Source organism: Phoxinus phoxinus, assembly GCF_949152265.1.
Source record: "Phoxinus phoxinus genome assembly, chromosome: 1".
NCBI lineage: Eukaryota > Metazoa > Chordata > Actinopteri > Cypriniformes > Leuciscidae > Phoxinus > Phoxinus phoxinus.
This window is the reverse complement of record NC_136876.1, coordinates 2,610,680-2,627,721: the sequence shown is the minus strand read 5'-3', so window position 1 is coordinate 2,627,721 and position 17,042 is coordinate 2,610,680. Positions and strand designations below refer to the sequence as shown.

General features: G+C 35.9%; 1 protein-coding gene across 2 annotated transcripts; it reads right to left on the bottom strand.

Moving 5' to 3' along the window:
• On the bottom strand, positions 1-16,401 carry LOC307006511 (polyubiquitin-B-like). Of its 2 annotated transcripts, XM_079627580.1 has the most exons (7): positions 16,182-16,401; positions 15,937-16,059; positions 11,008-11,058; positions 7,211-7,327; positions 5,642-5,764; positions 3,907-5,286; positions 1-155 (listed from the first exon to the last, which is right to left on the bottom strand). In XM_079627580.1, exons 1-6 carry the CDS (start codon positions 16,318-16,320, stop codon positions 5,120-5,122), a joined length of 720 nt encoding a protein of 239 aa, XP_079483706.1. In that variant the 5' UTR covers positions 16,321-16,401; the 3' UTR covers positions 1-155; positions 3,907-5,119. The 2 variants fall into 2 exon arrangements, with proteins under 2 accessions (XP_079483706.1, XP_079483707.1); XM_079627581.1 differs by lacking the exons at positions 1-155; positions 3,907-5,286; positions 5,642-5,764; positions 16,182-16,401 and adding an exon at positions 366-692 and having other exon boundaries at positions 15,937-16,047.
• Positions 16,402-17,042: the final 641 nt, after the last annotated feature.

Here is a 17,042-nt window from a genome sequence, read left to right as displayed (position 1 = left end):
CCTCAGCACCACGTTCACCATAAGGTAAGGCAAGTTTATTTGTATAGCACATTTCATACACTATGGCAATTCAAAGTGCTTTACATAGAAAGGAATAAAAATAATCACAAAATGAGAGCAACAAAAATTTTAAGTTATTCAAAATGCTTCACAGACTTTTCAAGATGGCGCCGATGTGTGTGGCAAGCCGTCTGTCTGGGGGATGTTTTACTGTGTTGTTTTTACTGTGCCTAAACTGCTTAACGAAACAAATTTATGGACTCCTATCGTACGACCGGGACCAACTTTTGTCCATCAAATCAAACTTAAATGATGCGCTGATAGCCCAGTGTGCAGGAGAGAGCCGTGATCCCCCTCCCTTCCTGGCCAGCGTTCCTGGCCATCTCTGGCGCCCGGCATACGATGCGTCACGGAAAAAACGTCGGCGAAAAAGGGGATGCCGAGCCGGCTTCGCGGTCAAACTGAAGACGCGGCAGACACCTCATCTTATGTCCAGCGGAGGGACATCATTGTTCCCGCCGGGAGATGTCCAGGGCCGCTTTTTCTCGCGTCGTTTCCTGGAGGGACCATGCGGCTGGATTCAACAGGTGGGGTTAAGCTCCCGCAGAGTCCCCCGAAGGTTCGGGCCACCACGCCAAAAGGGGAGAGGTGTGGATCATAAGAATATCCGCAGTCTGCGCCATGTAAATCGCCTGGTTAAAGATTTAATACCAATCAAGCTGGCACTGACAAACGCCCGCTCGGTGGTAAACAAAACCTTTATCCTTAATGATTTTATCACGACAAACGATCTGGACTTCTTCTTCATATCAGAAACCTGGCTAAAGGTAGGAGACTCATCACCACTGTCTGAACTGTTGCCAGAGGGATATGTTTGTTTAAATTCCCCTCGCCCGTCCGGTCGCGGGGGAGGATTAATGACTATTTACAAAAAATCCACTCACTGCAAATTACTCACGGTTGAACCGCCGAAGAGTTTTGAACTACAACTGTTTCAAATTGTAACTACAAACCCAGTTACGGTGGCTCTAATCTACCGACCCCCAAAGCCAAACAGGGTTTTTATTCAGGAACTCTCTGATCTTTTGAGTGCATTGTCCACAAACTATGACTGCTTCTTAATTCTGGGAGATTTTAATGTTCATATTTGTTGCGCAAATGACACCCTCTCAAGTGAATTTTTAAATGTGACTGAGTCGTTTGATCTAACACAATGGGTCAAAAGCCCTACTCATAAACTAGGTCACATTTTAGACTTAATTCTAACCCACAACCTGCTAATTGATGCTGTAAACATCTGTGAGACCAACTTTTCTGACCATATGCCAATCATCTTTAAGACTACTACAGCCATCCTACCAATATCTCAAGAGGAACCAAAGCGCTGGTCAAGAAAATTAAGCAGCACCTCAAATGAAGACTTTTCAGCCCTGTTTAAAACTAAAAGTAATACCTCGATGCTGGAAACTTCTCTTCAGCATTTAGATGTTGACGAGCATTGGACTCTTTTAAATTCAACCTGTATTGATATTTTAGATACTATTGCCCCGCTCAGACCGATAAGCAATAAAACAAAGATAAACCCCTGGCTAAACGATAACACCCGGGATATCAGAAAGCAATGTAGGCGAAATGAGAGAAAATGGAAAAAAAGCAAATTACAAGTTCACTACGAGGTTCTTAGAGATTCCTTATTTAGTTACCAAAGAGCAGTAAGTAAGGCTAAAAATACCTATTTCTCCAATATTATTAGGGCAAACATTAATAATTCAAAACTTCTATTTTCTATTATTAATTCTGTAATGCAACCTGCGAGTAACATACATCAAAAGACTTCACTTATTTCCTGTGAAGACTTTCTTAATTTTTTCAGCCAAAAAATAGCCAAACAACGCTCTCAGATTCCTCTAGTAAAATTAGATCCTTCCAGCTATCCTGCTTGCATTGTCGAGTGGGGAGTCTTTGAACCTATTGCTTTGACAGTCCTGAAGGATATTGTGCAAAAATTAAAACCAACATTTTGTGCAAATGATATGATGCCTAGTCGCCTGTTAAAGCAGACCTTTGAATCTGTAGCACTGAGTATAACCCATCTGTTTAATAAGAGCTTGTCCAGCGGGACTTATCCGCAAGATTTTAAACACGCGGTGGTGACACCGCGGCTGAAGCGGCCAAACCTGAGTCAGGATGATATGAAAAATTATAGGCCAATCTCGCAGATCTCTTTTATCTCAAAAATTTTAGAAAAAGTGGTGTTGCAGCAACTACTATCATTTTTAAATAAAAACTCAATAGGAGAAATGTTCCAATCAGGGTTCAAAACCGCCCACAGTACAGAGTCGGCACTATTGAAAGTGCTAAGCGATATCTTTTTGGCCCTAGACAAAGGAGACGATGTGGTTCTAGTGCTGCTTGATCTGAGCGCCGCTTTTGACATGATCGACCACAACATCCTCATCTCCCGCCTGGAACATTCAGTAGGTTTAAAAGGCACAGTCCTGAAATGGTTTCAGTCCTACCTGAGCGGTAGATGCTTCTCAGTTAAACATAATAATGCGACCTCGGGTAAAAAATCTCTTTCGTGGGGGGTTCCGCAAGGATCGATCCTTTCACCAGTATTATTCTCGTTATATCTGCTACCTTTGGGTAGCATTTTTAGAAAACACGGAGTGTCATTCCATTTTTACGCCGACGACACGCAAATGTACTTACCACTCAAGCGCTCCACTAGTGCATTTGAGTCACTTTTAGAATGCCTAAACGACGTTAAAATCTGGATGGCTAAAAACTTTTTAATGCTAAACGAGGAAAAAACAGAGGTTATTATGTTTGGTCACAAAAACTCTGCAGAAATTATATTAGACTCAAGTCCCCTAGCACCGTACTCGCGAAAAATAGTTAGAGATTTAGGCTTTTTAATTGACAACAACTTAAAATTTGACAAACAAATAAATTCTGTGGTCCGGTCATGTTTTTATAATTTGCGTCTATTAGCGAAAACCAAACCTTTTCTCTAAAAACTTTTTAATGCTAAACGAGGAAAAAACAGAGGTTATTATGTTTGGTCACAAAAACTCTGCAGAAATTATATTAGACTCAAGTCCCCTAGCACCGTACTCGCGAAAAATAGTTAGAGATTTAGGCTTTTTAATTGACAACAACTTAAAATTTGACAAACAAATAAATTCTGTGGTCCGGTCATGTTTTTATAATTTGCGTCTATTAGCGAAAACCAAACCTTTTCTATCAAATAAAGACTTTGAAAGAGCTATCCACACTTTTATCTTTTCTAGGCTTGATTTTTGTAATTCGCTATACGGTGGCGTCACCGCTGCTTCGTTGTCTCGTCTACAATCGGTGCAAAATGCAGCAGGGAGGCTTTTAATGAGAGTTAAAAAACATGAATCAATAAAACCCGTCCTGGAGTCTCTAAACTGGCTTCCAGTACAAGCCAGAATAAAATATAAAACACTACTTTTCATCTATAAAGCTTTAAATAACCAAGCCCCACCATATCTGACTAGTCAGCTAACGCCATACAATCCGTCTAGAACATTGCGCTCTGAGACCCAGAAGTTACTCACAGTGCCCAGAACACATCGTCTCCACAAAGGTGACCGGGCCTTTGCGGTAATAGGGCCGAGACAGTGGAATGAGCTGCCACTATCTATTAGAACTGCCAAATCACTTTTCATTTTTAAAAACTTGCTGAAACGTCACTTGATGTCATTAGCGTTTAATTAGATAGATGATATGTTGTTGTATGCCGTGTATATATTGTTTGTGTTGTGTTTTCGAAGCTCAGCATAAGCTGTCTTTGTACTAAATTCTGTATGTAAAGCACTTTGGTTCAACTTGGTTGATGTTTAAACAGTGCTATATAAATAAACAAACAGAAACAGAAACAGATATAAAGGAGTTTAACTCCTTTATAACTCCTTTTTCATGAAAATGCACATTTCAAACTTAAATGGTTGTAAAGAATGCTTTGGAATATAGATGTAAGATTGGTCTTGTTTTTAAGAAGACATTTGGCAGATTTTTGTAGAAGTGAAATTAAGAGTTTATGAAAATGTACAACGTTAAACATTTAATTATTCATATTTTATATAAAATATATATTTTCAAAACCTGGAGGACTCTAAAACTGCAAGAAAATCAAAGGCAAAAATCTGAACAAGTTGTGTTTCAAACTTTAGGTTGATATCTCAGTAAATAAGCGTTCAGTGAGATGTAGTTTGGGCGCAGTACCACACTTCTCCACTAGTGGACATTACTGCCCATATAAGGGCGCCTCCATCTCCATATGTGGTTTGAGTCTGACCCATTATTTTTACAATTTTCATACAATTTATGAAGTAGACATCCTATTCATTAGTAGTGTTGGAAGTTTGGCAGATTTTGAAATGAATTCAACCTCTAAGAAACACAAAAGATCACGTATGTGCATTAAAGCTCGCCGCCACATCACTAATGCTGAATCTATTATTGTTTTCTTTATATTTAAAACATGTTCAGACCTTTTTTTTCTAAAAGAATTGAATGGATGCTATCTTTTGAACTCTTGGCATGAAAACAAACTGAGGTTTCTACCATTCTTTCATGATTTTTCATGTTCATCACTATTTCAAAATAAAAGGTCTGAACACGCCTTAGGAGTATGAACATATTCTTGTTGCAAATTGATAAATTACGGCTCCTCTGTAATGTATTTTGAAAATCAGTCACCAAAAATGAAAACTAGAGATTGTAAGCTTTCAAATGATATATAGTTTGTCAAGATTGGGTTTAGGTTTAGTATAGGATATTACTGTTTTAAATATATAATGGCTGATGGCAATATAAGGGGTTAAATATTCACACTATGGCAATTCAAAATGCTTTGCATAGAAAATAAAAACAAAATAAAAGAAAGAAAGAAAGAAGGCCAGGAGTCTGCCTGATTCACTAACTCTGGGGCACCCCTTTCTGAGATGGAAGAGATGGAGCAGGTTTGCGGCGCCACTGGACCTACAGTTCAGGGACCCGGACCCGGAGTCGGAGTCCCGTATCCATCAGGCGGACCTTTGAGTTCCTCGGCAATATTAAGGGCATGGATTTCATTTGAAGAGAATCATATCTAGCTGGATGGATTATTCTTCCTGGTCCTAATAGTGTTTGTGGAAATGGACGACAGTAAGATGACGTTTGATAAAATTCCTGCAGATTCGTGTTTTATGCCATAATCCCGCTGTGTTTTATCATCCTCCAGATGTCTGCCTTCGAAGATTAGTCTGTATCTCTTCACTATAACAAACAGCAAACGTCAGTGTATAATCCTCAGAAGACAATCATTTCATCATTAAGAGGATTTTAATGAACATTGTAATTAACATCATTTTACTGTAAATATCATGGTTAAAATGGTTACTGTAGTAAATGATGGTTAATTTTTATAAGCATAAATCCAACAGATGTTATTAATACAATCTTCTGTAGTTCAGGGCCTTTGGGTTGATCAGAGCTGATGAATAAACATTCAAACGTCGATACAGTTTTTCCTGTTTATATCATTTTCGCATATGATAATTAATGTTATTATTAAATGGGTCACAGAAACTCACATGGACATTAACTCATAACGCTGAAGAGTTCGACTTACTTTGACCTGTGGGATCGAGTCTTCTTCTGAACTCTTTAACGGTCATGTTCTCCAGTTCCTCTGGGTCCACATATACTGGTATTGCGTTTCCGGTAATGGTTTTGACATAAATTGTGCAGCTCTCTCTACGTGTTAATCAGACAGAGAAAGTTCAACAATAACACATATTTGATAAAATAACTGTTAAGTTATGAAAACATTATTTCTGAATGTTCTTTTTTTTAATTGTTTTAACCCCTTATATTGGCATTTTATAGCCATTACATATTTAAAACAGTAATATCCTATATACTAAACCTAAACCAATCTTGACAAACTATATATCATTTGAAAGCTTACAATCTCTAGTTTTCATATTTGGTGACTGATTTTCAAAATACATTACAGAGGAGCCGTAATTTATCAATTTGCAACAAGAATATGTTCATACTCCTAAGGCATGTTCAGACCTTTATTTTGAAATAGTGATGAACATGAAAAATCATGAAAGAATGGTAGAAACCTCAGTTTGTTTTCATGCCAAGAGTTCAAAAGATAGCATCCATTCAATTCTTTTAGAAAAAAAGGTCTGAACATGTTTTAAATATAAAGAAAATAATAATAGATTCAGCATTAGTGATGTGGCAGCGAGCTATAATGCACATACGGGATCTTCTGTGTTTCTTAGAGGTTGAATTCATTTCTAAATCTGCCAAACTTCCAACACTACTTCTGAATAGGATGTCTACTTCATAAATTGTATGAAAATGTTATAATGGTTCAGATCACTCAAACAACATATGGAAATGGCGGCGCCCTTATATGGGCAGCAATGTCAACTAGTGGAGAAGTGTGGTACTGCGCCCAAACTAAATCTCACTGAACGCTTATTTTTTTTGAGATATCAACCTAAAATTTGAAAAACAACTTGTTCAGATTTTTGGCTTTGATTTTTGTGCATTTTTAGAGTCCTCCAGGTTTTGAAAATATATATTTTATATAAAATATGAATAATTAAATTTTTTACATTGTACATTTTCATAAACTCAAACTTCTATACCTTTTTTTATGTTTAACTTCCTTCATTTATTTACTTCTACAATAATCTACCAAATGTCTTTAAAACAAGACCAATATTACATCTATATTCCAAAGCATTCTTGAATTACAACCATTTAAGTTCGGAATGTGCATTTTCATGTCTATTTTAAAAAGGGGGTACCGCTTAAGGGGTTAAAAACATTATTCATGTTTATGTGAAGGTCAGCAAAACATTAAGAGAACATTCCATATTATAATTTTTCAAACATTATGGGAACGTTACTTTTGAATGTTTAATTTTTTTTAAACAAGTATTAACATTTTAAAAACACTAAAAACATCCAACCGAAAGCTTTCTTAGAAAAGTTTAATGAATTATGCATAAATAATGTTGTGTTAATGTTTTGAGAACATTATTAAAGAGCAGATAACTGTGAACAAATGTTTAATGTTACTGGAGGAATGTTTGTTCATAACTTTGAGAGAATCTTCCCAGAACGTTCCCCATGAAGAGTCAGATTAAAGATTATAAACTAACACAGTTTTTACCTCTAATATGTAGACGTTGAACCATTTGCACTGCAGATTCATGTTTTATGCCATAATCCCGCAGTGTTTTATCATCCTCCAGATGTTTGCCTGCGTCGTTTTGTCTCCATCTCTCCACTATAACAAACAACGCATGTGTGAGAAATGATCTGTCCATCTGATGAGAAATTAGAAAAGAAAAATGTCTGCTATGTTCGCAATTTTTTCGCTAATTCTGACCTAACCTTTTCTGTCAAAGATATTAGAAAAAGCAGTATCCTCACAAAGAAATGATATCTGCAAGGATTTTCAGTCCGGATTTAGACCGTACCATAGTACCGAGACAGGTCTCGTTAAAGTTACAAATAATATGCTCTTATCATCCGATCGTGGTTGTAGCTCTCTATTAGTATTACTGGATCTTAGTGCTGCATTTGACACCATTGACCACAACATCCTTTTAAATAGACTCGAACATTATGTTGGCATTAGTGGAATAGCACTAGCATGGTTTAAATCATACTTATCTGACCGTTATCAGTTTGTAGCAGTAAATGAAGAGATGTCTTATCGATCACAAGTTCAGTATGGCGTACCACAAGGCTCAGTACTAGGACCACTGCTGTTCACTCTGTACATGCTACCATTAGGAGATATCATTAGGAAACATGGAATTAGCTTTCACTGTTATACCGACGATACTCAGCTGTATATTTCTTCAAAACCTAACGAAACCTACCAATTCACAAAATTAACAGAATGCATAGCTGATATAAAAAATTGGATGACTAGTAATTTCCTACTACTAAATTCAGAAAAAAACAGAGATTCTAATTATTGGACAAAAAACTTCCACACGTAATAACCTAGAGTACTGTCTAACACTTGATGTTCATTAGTTTATGCAATTACTTCATTAATTAGATGTTGAATTAGTTCATGCGTTTATGACCTCAAGGCTAGATTATGGTAATGCTCTACTGGGTGGTTGCCCTGCATGCTTAATAAACAAACTACAGATCAAATAATAATAAACAAACTGCAGCTCGAGTTCTTACCAGAACCAGGAAGTATGACCATATTAGCCCCGTTCTGTAAACACTGCATTGGCTGCCTATTAAACATCGTATAAATTTTTAAATATTGCTGATTACTTAATTATTCATCTGTCTTTGTTCCATTTTATTCATCCATGATTGTAATTTGTTTATTAATTTCTATGCAGATTCACAATCCTATTAAATTATCCCAATCATCCTAGAATTATTCTTTACAAATAGAGCTATTAAAATAATCAGGAGAAATTGTTTCCATAATGCAATATATATCGCAGAAAAACAATGTGTTTTCCAATATTGTGCAGCTGTAATATTAAATGTCCCAAACTAAGAAAACCCGAGGCAAGAAACAGTCAGATTATAAATATTTTAGAGTGCGTGGATTTTGTCCATTATATGATGGTTGTTTCCACATATTCGTGTTCAAACTCCTTATAAAAGTAATTTTGCACATAATCACATAAATATATATTTATACTGCTGATCAGTTAAAGTGTGACATCATTCAAATTTACAACCATATCATTCATTATCTTCTAATTTCAGCCTCTTAAAGTGCAATATGCAACACAAATTAATTTATATACTACGGGGCGTTGAATGCTTGAATCCGCATTACCACCTCGGGTGTGCATTATTTTTCTAATAATTCAACGGCCTGTCGTCAATTATTCCTCACTTAGAGTATATTAATAGACTGTGTAGGATTACAAATTTATTAAATGTTTAATTTAGTTTTTCCACTGCAATAGTATATAAACTGATAAAGTTTAGTAGACTGATTTCCTGCCAGCCCTGTTTTTCTCTATTGTATTTTAAATGAGTCATCACTGGGGTTCTCACCTTTCAGCCTAGCTGTATGGGAGACTTTCACCTTTTGTCTTTAATGGCTCTGAGATGGCCCTTGGAACAGGAGTTCCTGGCCAGCATCAGCATGTGAATAGTTATGCTGATTCCTAGCTCAGACGTTGAAGAATCAGGATGATTGGATTAGCAATACAATAGCTGATTGGCTCGGTTTCTCTAGAGCAATCTAGAGAACCTGCCATACCGGTTTTTGCTGGATAAGAATCAACTCCTCCCCTGCTTTCATATGATTTGTTTGAATTAGTCTCCACCTCTATGTAATCCCTCCCCCTTGGAATGTATAAATTACAATGTAAACTGTTTAGATTCAGACTTTTTGGAAGACAGTCAAAGACTGATTTGACGAACTGCAGCCGTGCTCAATAAAGAACAACTTCTGAACGCGATCCCAACTGTCTCACTGGTCTCTGCTTCGATCAAAGAAAACTTTACAACAACTGTCTGCTAGTTAATATCTGATAACACTTTATTCTGAAGCTCCCCAATAGACCTTTTACTGACTATAAGTAACATTTCATCTTATTCTATACTCAAACTCTAATCTATCAGTCTAATAATACTAATTAATTAATAGCAGTATCTAATAATTAGTATCTAATCATACTAATTAATTAATTATTAATAGCAGAATTAATACAGTTGACCTTTGAAATAAAGTGTAACCTAATCCTCTACTGTTGAAAAATATTAAATTAGCATGTACTTTTTTTAATTTAGCAGCTGCTTTTATTCAGAGCAATAAATTATTTACAAACTAAACCAGTCAATAATTAAGCAGTAAGGTACTCGAGCCTAGTGCTGTATCGAGGATAAATGACGGCTGTAAGCCACAATGTAATTGAATTTCTATCAGAGACATTTTAATATTTGAAGAGTTCTGATTACAGATGTAGAGTTCAAGAGAAATGGAAAGAAAAAGCAACATGCCGGTTTGTTATCAGCAGCGTGATCATTATAATCCCCCATATAAACTGAAACGCCTCTACAGGTGTTGATATTTCATTTCCTCATAAGACAAGCGATTATTGTAAATTAAATGATCTTCCACGACCTTGTTTAGCGGGACAGAGAAGCGGCAGACATGAATAAAGATGTGCCAAAGAAAGCGTGTGCACTTCAGAATATCTTCAGTGTAATAGTCTGAAGAAATCTTTGTGTGCCTTAGACAATTCTGACCTTTCACTTGCAGTGTGTAATTCGCCACGAATTTCCACGAATTCGCCAGATTTTCCATGAAAGTGTACTTACTTTAAGTTACGCTTAATTAGATATTATTACAAAGTGCATAATGCTAAATGCTAAAGCTCTTAATCATGGACCAAGAACCCCCATAAGGAACCATACCGCCAAAGATAAGTTGTGTTCAATAAACTCAAGTAAACTTGCCAAAGTGGTCTCGTCTGAACTGCCTTCGAAACCACAAAATATTTTAAAAAGCCACCTGGAAATAATAGAGTAAACTGGATCAGTTAACTGGATCATCTCAAGTCGAGTAAATACTGCCTAACTAGTCAGTTATTGAAATAGTGTTGAGTCTGTGAGCTAATCTTGGCCCATTTCTATTGTCTAAACTTTAGTCGTAGCCAGAATATCAGAAAATATATACCTTTGAAAAACACAAAGAAACTCCAAATTGTCAATTAAAAATTAGTTGCTATATATATGGATGACATATACCTTTAATGAATATTAGTCTTCCTAATGCATTAATGCTGGAGGGAATGCAACACAACTGATGGCAGAGCTTCTCTTCATAATGAATGAACTTAACTTAACCAAGATTAATAATTGCTGTAAAAGCATTGATTATCAGATCACTGATTAAACTGATTATCTAAAGTGTTGTGCATAATGTGGCTATACTGTATGTGTAGACTCATCATATTTACTTACACACACGTCTAAAGCCTGCAGCTTCACTGACTCTCCTCTGGGCTTCGGCTCCTAAGGGGAGGATGAAGGAAACAGTGCATCAAGCCTTCAAGTGTGTGAAGACAGTCAGCAACCATATTCGTGCGAAATATTACAATGAAGATTATAATTTAAAAAGGTTTTTAAAGGTTTTTAATACAACATCAAATTTTTAAAGAAGAACATTTTCATTCAAATGTGCACCATGATAGTATAATGATGAACATTTTTGAAGTAATTAACATTGACAAAAAAAAAACATTTTAGTTTGACAATACTAAATCCATAAACTGTAGGCCCTATGTAATAAAATAATTTAAACTACAGGGCCATTGAATGCTTGAATCTGATTGGTTGACGAACGTTCTACGGTGTGCAATTATGTTCAGGGAACCGCACGGCTAAAGTAGTTCCGGCAGGTTTGACCGCATTACCGCTCCATATCACTGCGCATAGTTCACCGTAATAATGGAAGATAGGACACAATTCATAACAAGAAAAACCATGCGCTTGATCTGCCATTCTCGATGTCTAACTTCACAATCAATGGAAACATGCAGTTTAATTTTAATAAATAAAGTATATAGTCCTATATATAATCAAAAGAAAATTAAACTGAATATTTTTTGATAGTCCTGCTGCACGGGTTTTCGTAATTATTGCAGATAATATAACAAATAAATAATTATTGATAGGCCTATACTTGTTAAAAGGGCTTTGTGTTTAATTTATTAGGCTAAGTGTCACTAATAGAAAAAAAAGAATTAACGAAAAAACTAATTGAATTAATAAATAAATAATAATATTGACGCACTTGCTTTTCTCTCTCTCTCTCTCTCTCTCTCTCTCTCTCTCTCTCTCTCTCTCTCTCTCTCTCTCTCTCTCTCTCTCTCTCTCTCTCTCTCTCTCTCTCTCTCTCTCTCTCTCTCTCTCTCTCTCTCTCTCTGAGCTGCATTAATAACTGCATAAAGCCGGGGTACTGTATAAACACTTACTGTAAGGTCGGTTATGAATGTAATTTGATACTTATGACTTGATCATGCACACGTGTTCAGCGCGTTCAGTCTGTGTTCACCGCGGTGTTTAACATCTGCTGCATTCACAGTCAGAGAATGTTTCTAGTCGTTAAGTGTGCGTTAACTGTCCAGCATTAAGCCCCGTTCACACCGCCAGCGATTTTGGATCTTGTCGCTGCGTGTCGCTGGCGGTGTGAACGGGGCTTTAGTGTGCGTAACTACTCTGCTAACAGCGGCTCAAACCTCCGTTACTAACTCTAATGACGTTCTGGAATTAGCAACGGAGCATAGCCCGCCGAAACCAAAAATATGAGAGGCCGGTGTTAAAGTCAATGGAGCGCTGTGAACAAGTGTCGGACCGCTGTGGAGCTCGTTCTTGGCTGCGCTGTGATTGGTCAATCTACATTCTAGGGCGTGGCTTAGCCAAAGGCGATTAGTCCTACATACCCAAAGGTTGGGTATGTAAGAATTGTCTAAAGAACTTTTTTTCAAATTGGCTTAAAGACCCACTCCGATGAAAATCATGTTTTTCTAGGTGTTAACATGTTCTTGTGGCATTTTTCTGATGTTAGAGGACATATCTTGAGAAAAATAAGCTCAAAGTTGTATTTCTGAGTATTTCCACATTCAAATGGCTGTGAATCCGTAGCAGACGCTAAAATGCCGTTTAAAATAGACTGGAGTTGTGACGTAGTAACTCCACTGGGCGGGGCCACGAGCTCATACTCAAATTGGAACACATACTGTCACAAGTCACTTTTCACCGTCTATCAATCGTCAAAACTAAAGTTTGGAGAACACAGACTGATCCCGTCAGTTGTAATTACTGACGGGATCAGTCTGTGTTCTTCAAACTTTTTTATTACATAATGAGAGAGGGCAGCCAGCCTCCTCCAGCCAAGCAACAGGTGAAATTCCGCGCTCGTTCAAGTAGACTTGCACACGCCGGGTGGCGTCGAGTTTCGCCTGTCGCAGTCGTTTGTCCCCTCGTGTGTCAAGCCCATCACTCGTGAGAGAGTCAGTCAGTTTTTCAGATAGAGCGGTGACATTAGCATCATAATAATCCCAAAATTCCAAGCAATCCACTGATACTAAATATGTCCTGATTGGTCACTGTGGGAGGGATGAAATATTGAGGCGAAGTCGAGCTGTTTTTTACCGCGACGTCTCGGAGTGAAATAATGATCGGTGATCGGTGATAACTTTGATTAACTTCGGATAATAATAATTAACGTGTATATATAATACTGTAATGCTTCTCCGTGCCAACGGCTCCGCCCACAACGCAGAGGCGAATTGCTAATGAGCTACTGCCGCTCTGCTGAAGCGAAGTCCCAGAAAACGGCACAGGTTTTGAGATTTTGGCTAAAAATGGCATAATCATAATTTAAAGACCACTGGGAATGTTTAAAAATAGCTCAAAATAATGATCGGAGTGGGACTTTAAAATGTCTTTATATACCAATACATAATTAAAATGTAAGTACTTTGAAAAAGAGAGTATAAAAATTGAGTGACTATAGTGCATTTAATCTTCAAAAAACACAGCTCATTAATTCCTACCGGGACGAAACAAGTGATTGGCGACTGTCACTCTCCGTCACCATGACTACCGCCGCTATTATGTATACGCCCACGTGCGCGCAGTCCCGCACCCGTTTTTAGGCGGGAGTGAATAGAATTAATGAGCTGTGTTTATTGAAGATTAAATACACTAGAGTCACTCAGTTTTTTATACTCTCTATTTCAGAGTACTTGCATTTTAATTATGTATTGGTATATAAAGACAGTTTAAACAAATTTGAATAAGTTTTTTTAGACAATTCTGACCTACCCAACCTTTAATGACAAAAACTTTACAAACGTCTTGAAATACATCATCTGAACAATATTTCAAAGTGTGGTAACTGTAGTACAAGCGGTAATAATATGCCGCCTTACATAACATGCTGTTCTTAGCAACAACAAAAACGAAGCCAGTGTTCTTTTTTCTTTTCTTTTTTTTAAATACTGTATATTTGTCTGATAATATGGAGATAAAGCAATATATAAATCATAAAAATTATATTTTACATGAAACCGAACTGGAAAATATTTCCGATATATTGTCTTTTCAATACTGAGGGTTTGGGGGTGAAACACTATGGAAGTCAGAGGCTGACGTCACCTGTCTGATTTCCAGCACTCTTCAACATATATTCATCCGTGTTCAACAGGAGAAAGAAACTCAGACAGGTTTGAAACAACACACTGTTAGCCCGGACAAGTTGAATCTATTTAAAAAATGTGAGCAAACGGTTGCCCTAAAATACTTAAGTAATCTTAACTTAAGAAATTCAAGTTAATTTAACTTAAAATGTATTGTAATATCAATTACTTTGCAGTTATTACACATAGTATATTTAAGTTCAATGTACTAAGTAAGTTACATTTTTTGTCAATTGATTTATTTTTTATTTGTTAAACTAGAAAATTAAGAAAAAAAGCAAATAAACGTACACTGTATGAATACGCTATATCTAATCAACAGGCAACCGATTACAAGCAATATTATTAATTGAATTTAACAATTTAGAATTGAGTAATAAGTAATCAAATTAATTCCTTAAAAGTTAACAATTTAAAATTTGTAACCAAAAAAAAAATGTAAAGAAAAATATCTGAATTAAGAATTCTTTATTTTTTGCCAACATTGAAGACACCTGATGTTAACAAGCAGAATCACTGAAGGAGAAAACCATAATTAAAGTCACCATTATGAAGATCAGTGCGTGTTTTAGTTGGGCTCTTAAACCTTAAATTATTAACTTCAAGTTTTGTTTGACTGCTGTACATGAGTTATAACAGCAGATGAAATGCAGCAATGCATGATGGGAGCCATGAATGAGTTTTGATTGGTGGCACCCAGAATGCACTGTAACATGCTTTATAATTGTCACCATTGTTGAGATGCACAGGCTGATTCTTGATGTCTGTGTTTCTCTTTATTATATAAGATTTTTTTAATTTTTTTTTTATTTGGATTACATTGTAAAAGTTAAAAATATTATGCCGTACTTGGCCAGTGCTACTATAATTATTACAGTTAATCTAACACATGAATTGGACTCTATATGAGTACAGTGATTCAGGGTAAATGATTGTGAAATAATGTTTATGTTAAAACACAACCAACACCATCAGATCACCTTTTCTCTTATATTTCTCTTATATCTATAATTTAAGGGTCAAGAGCACAACTAAAACACACACTGATCTCCATAATGGTGACTAAATTATGGTTTTCTCCTTCAGTGATTCTGCTTGTTGACATCAGGTGTCTTCAATGTTGGCAATAAAAAATAAAGATTTCTTAATTCAGATATTTTTTTTTACTCATTTTAAATGGTTAAGTTTTAAGGAATTGATTTGATTAATTATTACTCAATTCTAATTTGTTAAATTAAATTAATAATATTGCTTGTAATCTGTTGCCTGTTGATTAGATATAGCGTATTCATTTTTACAGTGTATGTTTATTTGCTTTTTTTCTTAATTTTCTAGTTTAACAAATTAAAAATAAATCAATTGACAAAAATGTAACTTACTTAGTACATTGAACTTAAATATACTATGTGTAATAACTGCAAAGTAATTGATATTACAATACATTTTAAGTTAAATTAACTTGAATTTCTTAAGTTAAGATTACTTAAGTATTTTAGGGCAACCAGTTTGCTCACATTTTTTAAGTAGATTCAACTTGTCCGGGCTAACAGTGTATGAGGGAGAGTAAATGATCACCCGTAAGAATTGTTCAAATTAATTAAAGGTAAAAGTGCCTGTCTGTTGTTTTCAGATAGATAAATTATATAATGCCTAAAATTCAGTAAAGCAAATTGTAAAAGTATCATACCTTGTCCTTCCGGCATCCTGACCACGACGACCAGGAAAGACAGATGTTCAATTTTGCAGGATTTAAATGTTTGATGGTCTCCGGGTTCATCCTGACCGAAAATCACTCTCAGTCTATCGCAGTCTGACAAAAAAAAATGAAACCCATAATATTTACAAATATTAAAATGATGATAAATAATATGTTGGCTTTTTCCACTAGAATGCCATTAAATGCAAAGATTATGAAAGATCCCATCAACCTACCGTTCACTCCAGGAAACAAACTTAATACTTTTTCCTTTAGCTTTCCAATTGTGAACTTTTCAAACTCTCTACTTGATGACGCCACAGATAATGCTTCAACCGTATTTGTATTAATCCTGACGCTGACTTGAAAAGCCATTTTGTTTGTGAAAGCAAATACGTTTTCTAAATGTATAAAAACTGAAATGATGGCGGGGCATCACAAAGAGCTTTTGCTTTCACTTTAAAGGTGCAGTGTGTGAGATTGACAACTAGTGGTTGAAATGGGTACTGCAGTCCACATTCAAACATTGAAGACGGGAGAGCAATATTTGCCTTGTCAAAATACCCACACTTGTGGTCTTTGCACTTTCACCACTTGTCTACTTGCATGACGTATTCCCTCTATTTGGGAAGTAGGCGTAAAGACTGTCACTGTGAACTTTTGGACACACTTATAGTCTTGCAAGTGTTTATTTGTTATATTTTCAATACTTTGCATTTAAAATAAACTTCTATGTAACTAACAGAAGACACAAAATTAAAATTATGGTGCTTCTAATTAAGTAATAAAAACAGTTGCAAATGTTGTACAAAACCACACACCATACTCATCTTTGCACTAATAAAACGTGCAACACTTTATGTTTTTATATGTATCTAATTAATTTAAACTACAGTGGAATGTTTTCCTCGACATCTCTCATGTTTTCGGGGCACATGAGTTCCTGAACATAATGTAACGATTCTAGCTCAAATAAAGGGAATATAATTGTAATAACTGATCACGAATATGATATCGCATACAGAGATTAAATTACCCATAAAGGGAATACGTTACCCATGGATCTGTATGGACCATTAAATACAACGGATTATAAT

Bases quoted from the DNA above. Each gene is read 5' to 3' on its own strand.
- LOC307006511 (XM_079627580.1), bottom strand. From the start codon at position 16,320: ATGGCTTTTCAAGTCAGCGTCAGGATTAATACAAATACGGTTGAAGCA. The intron at 16,060-16,181 runs GTAGGTTGATGG...TTTTTTTGTCAG, and splicing joins TTTGTTTCCTGGAGTGAACG to ACTGCGATAGACTGAGAGTG. The intron at 5,287-5,641 runs GTAAGTCGAACT...TGTTTGTTATAG, and splicing joins ACTCGATCCCACAGGTCAAA to TGAAGAGATACAGACTAATC.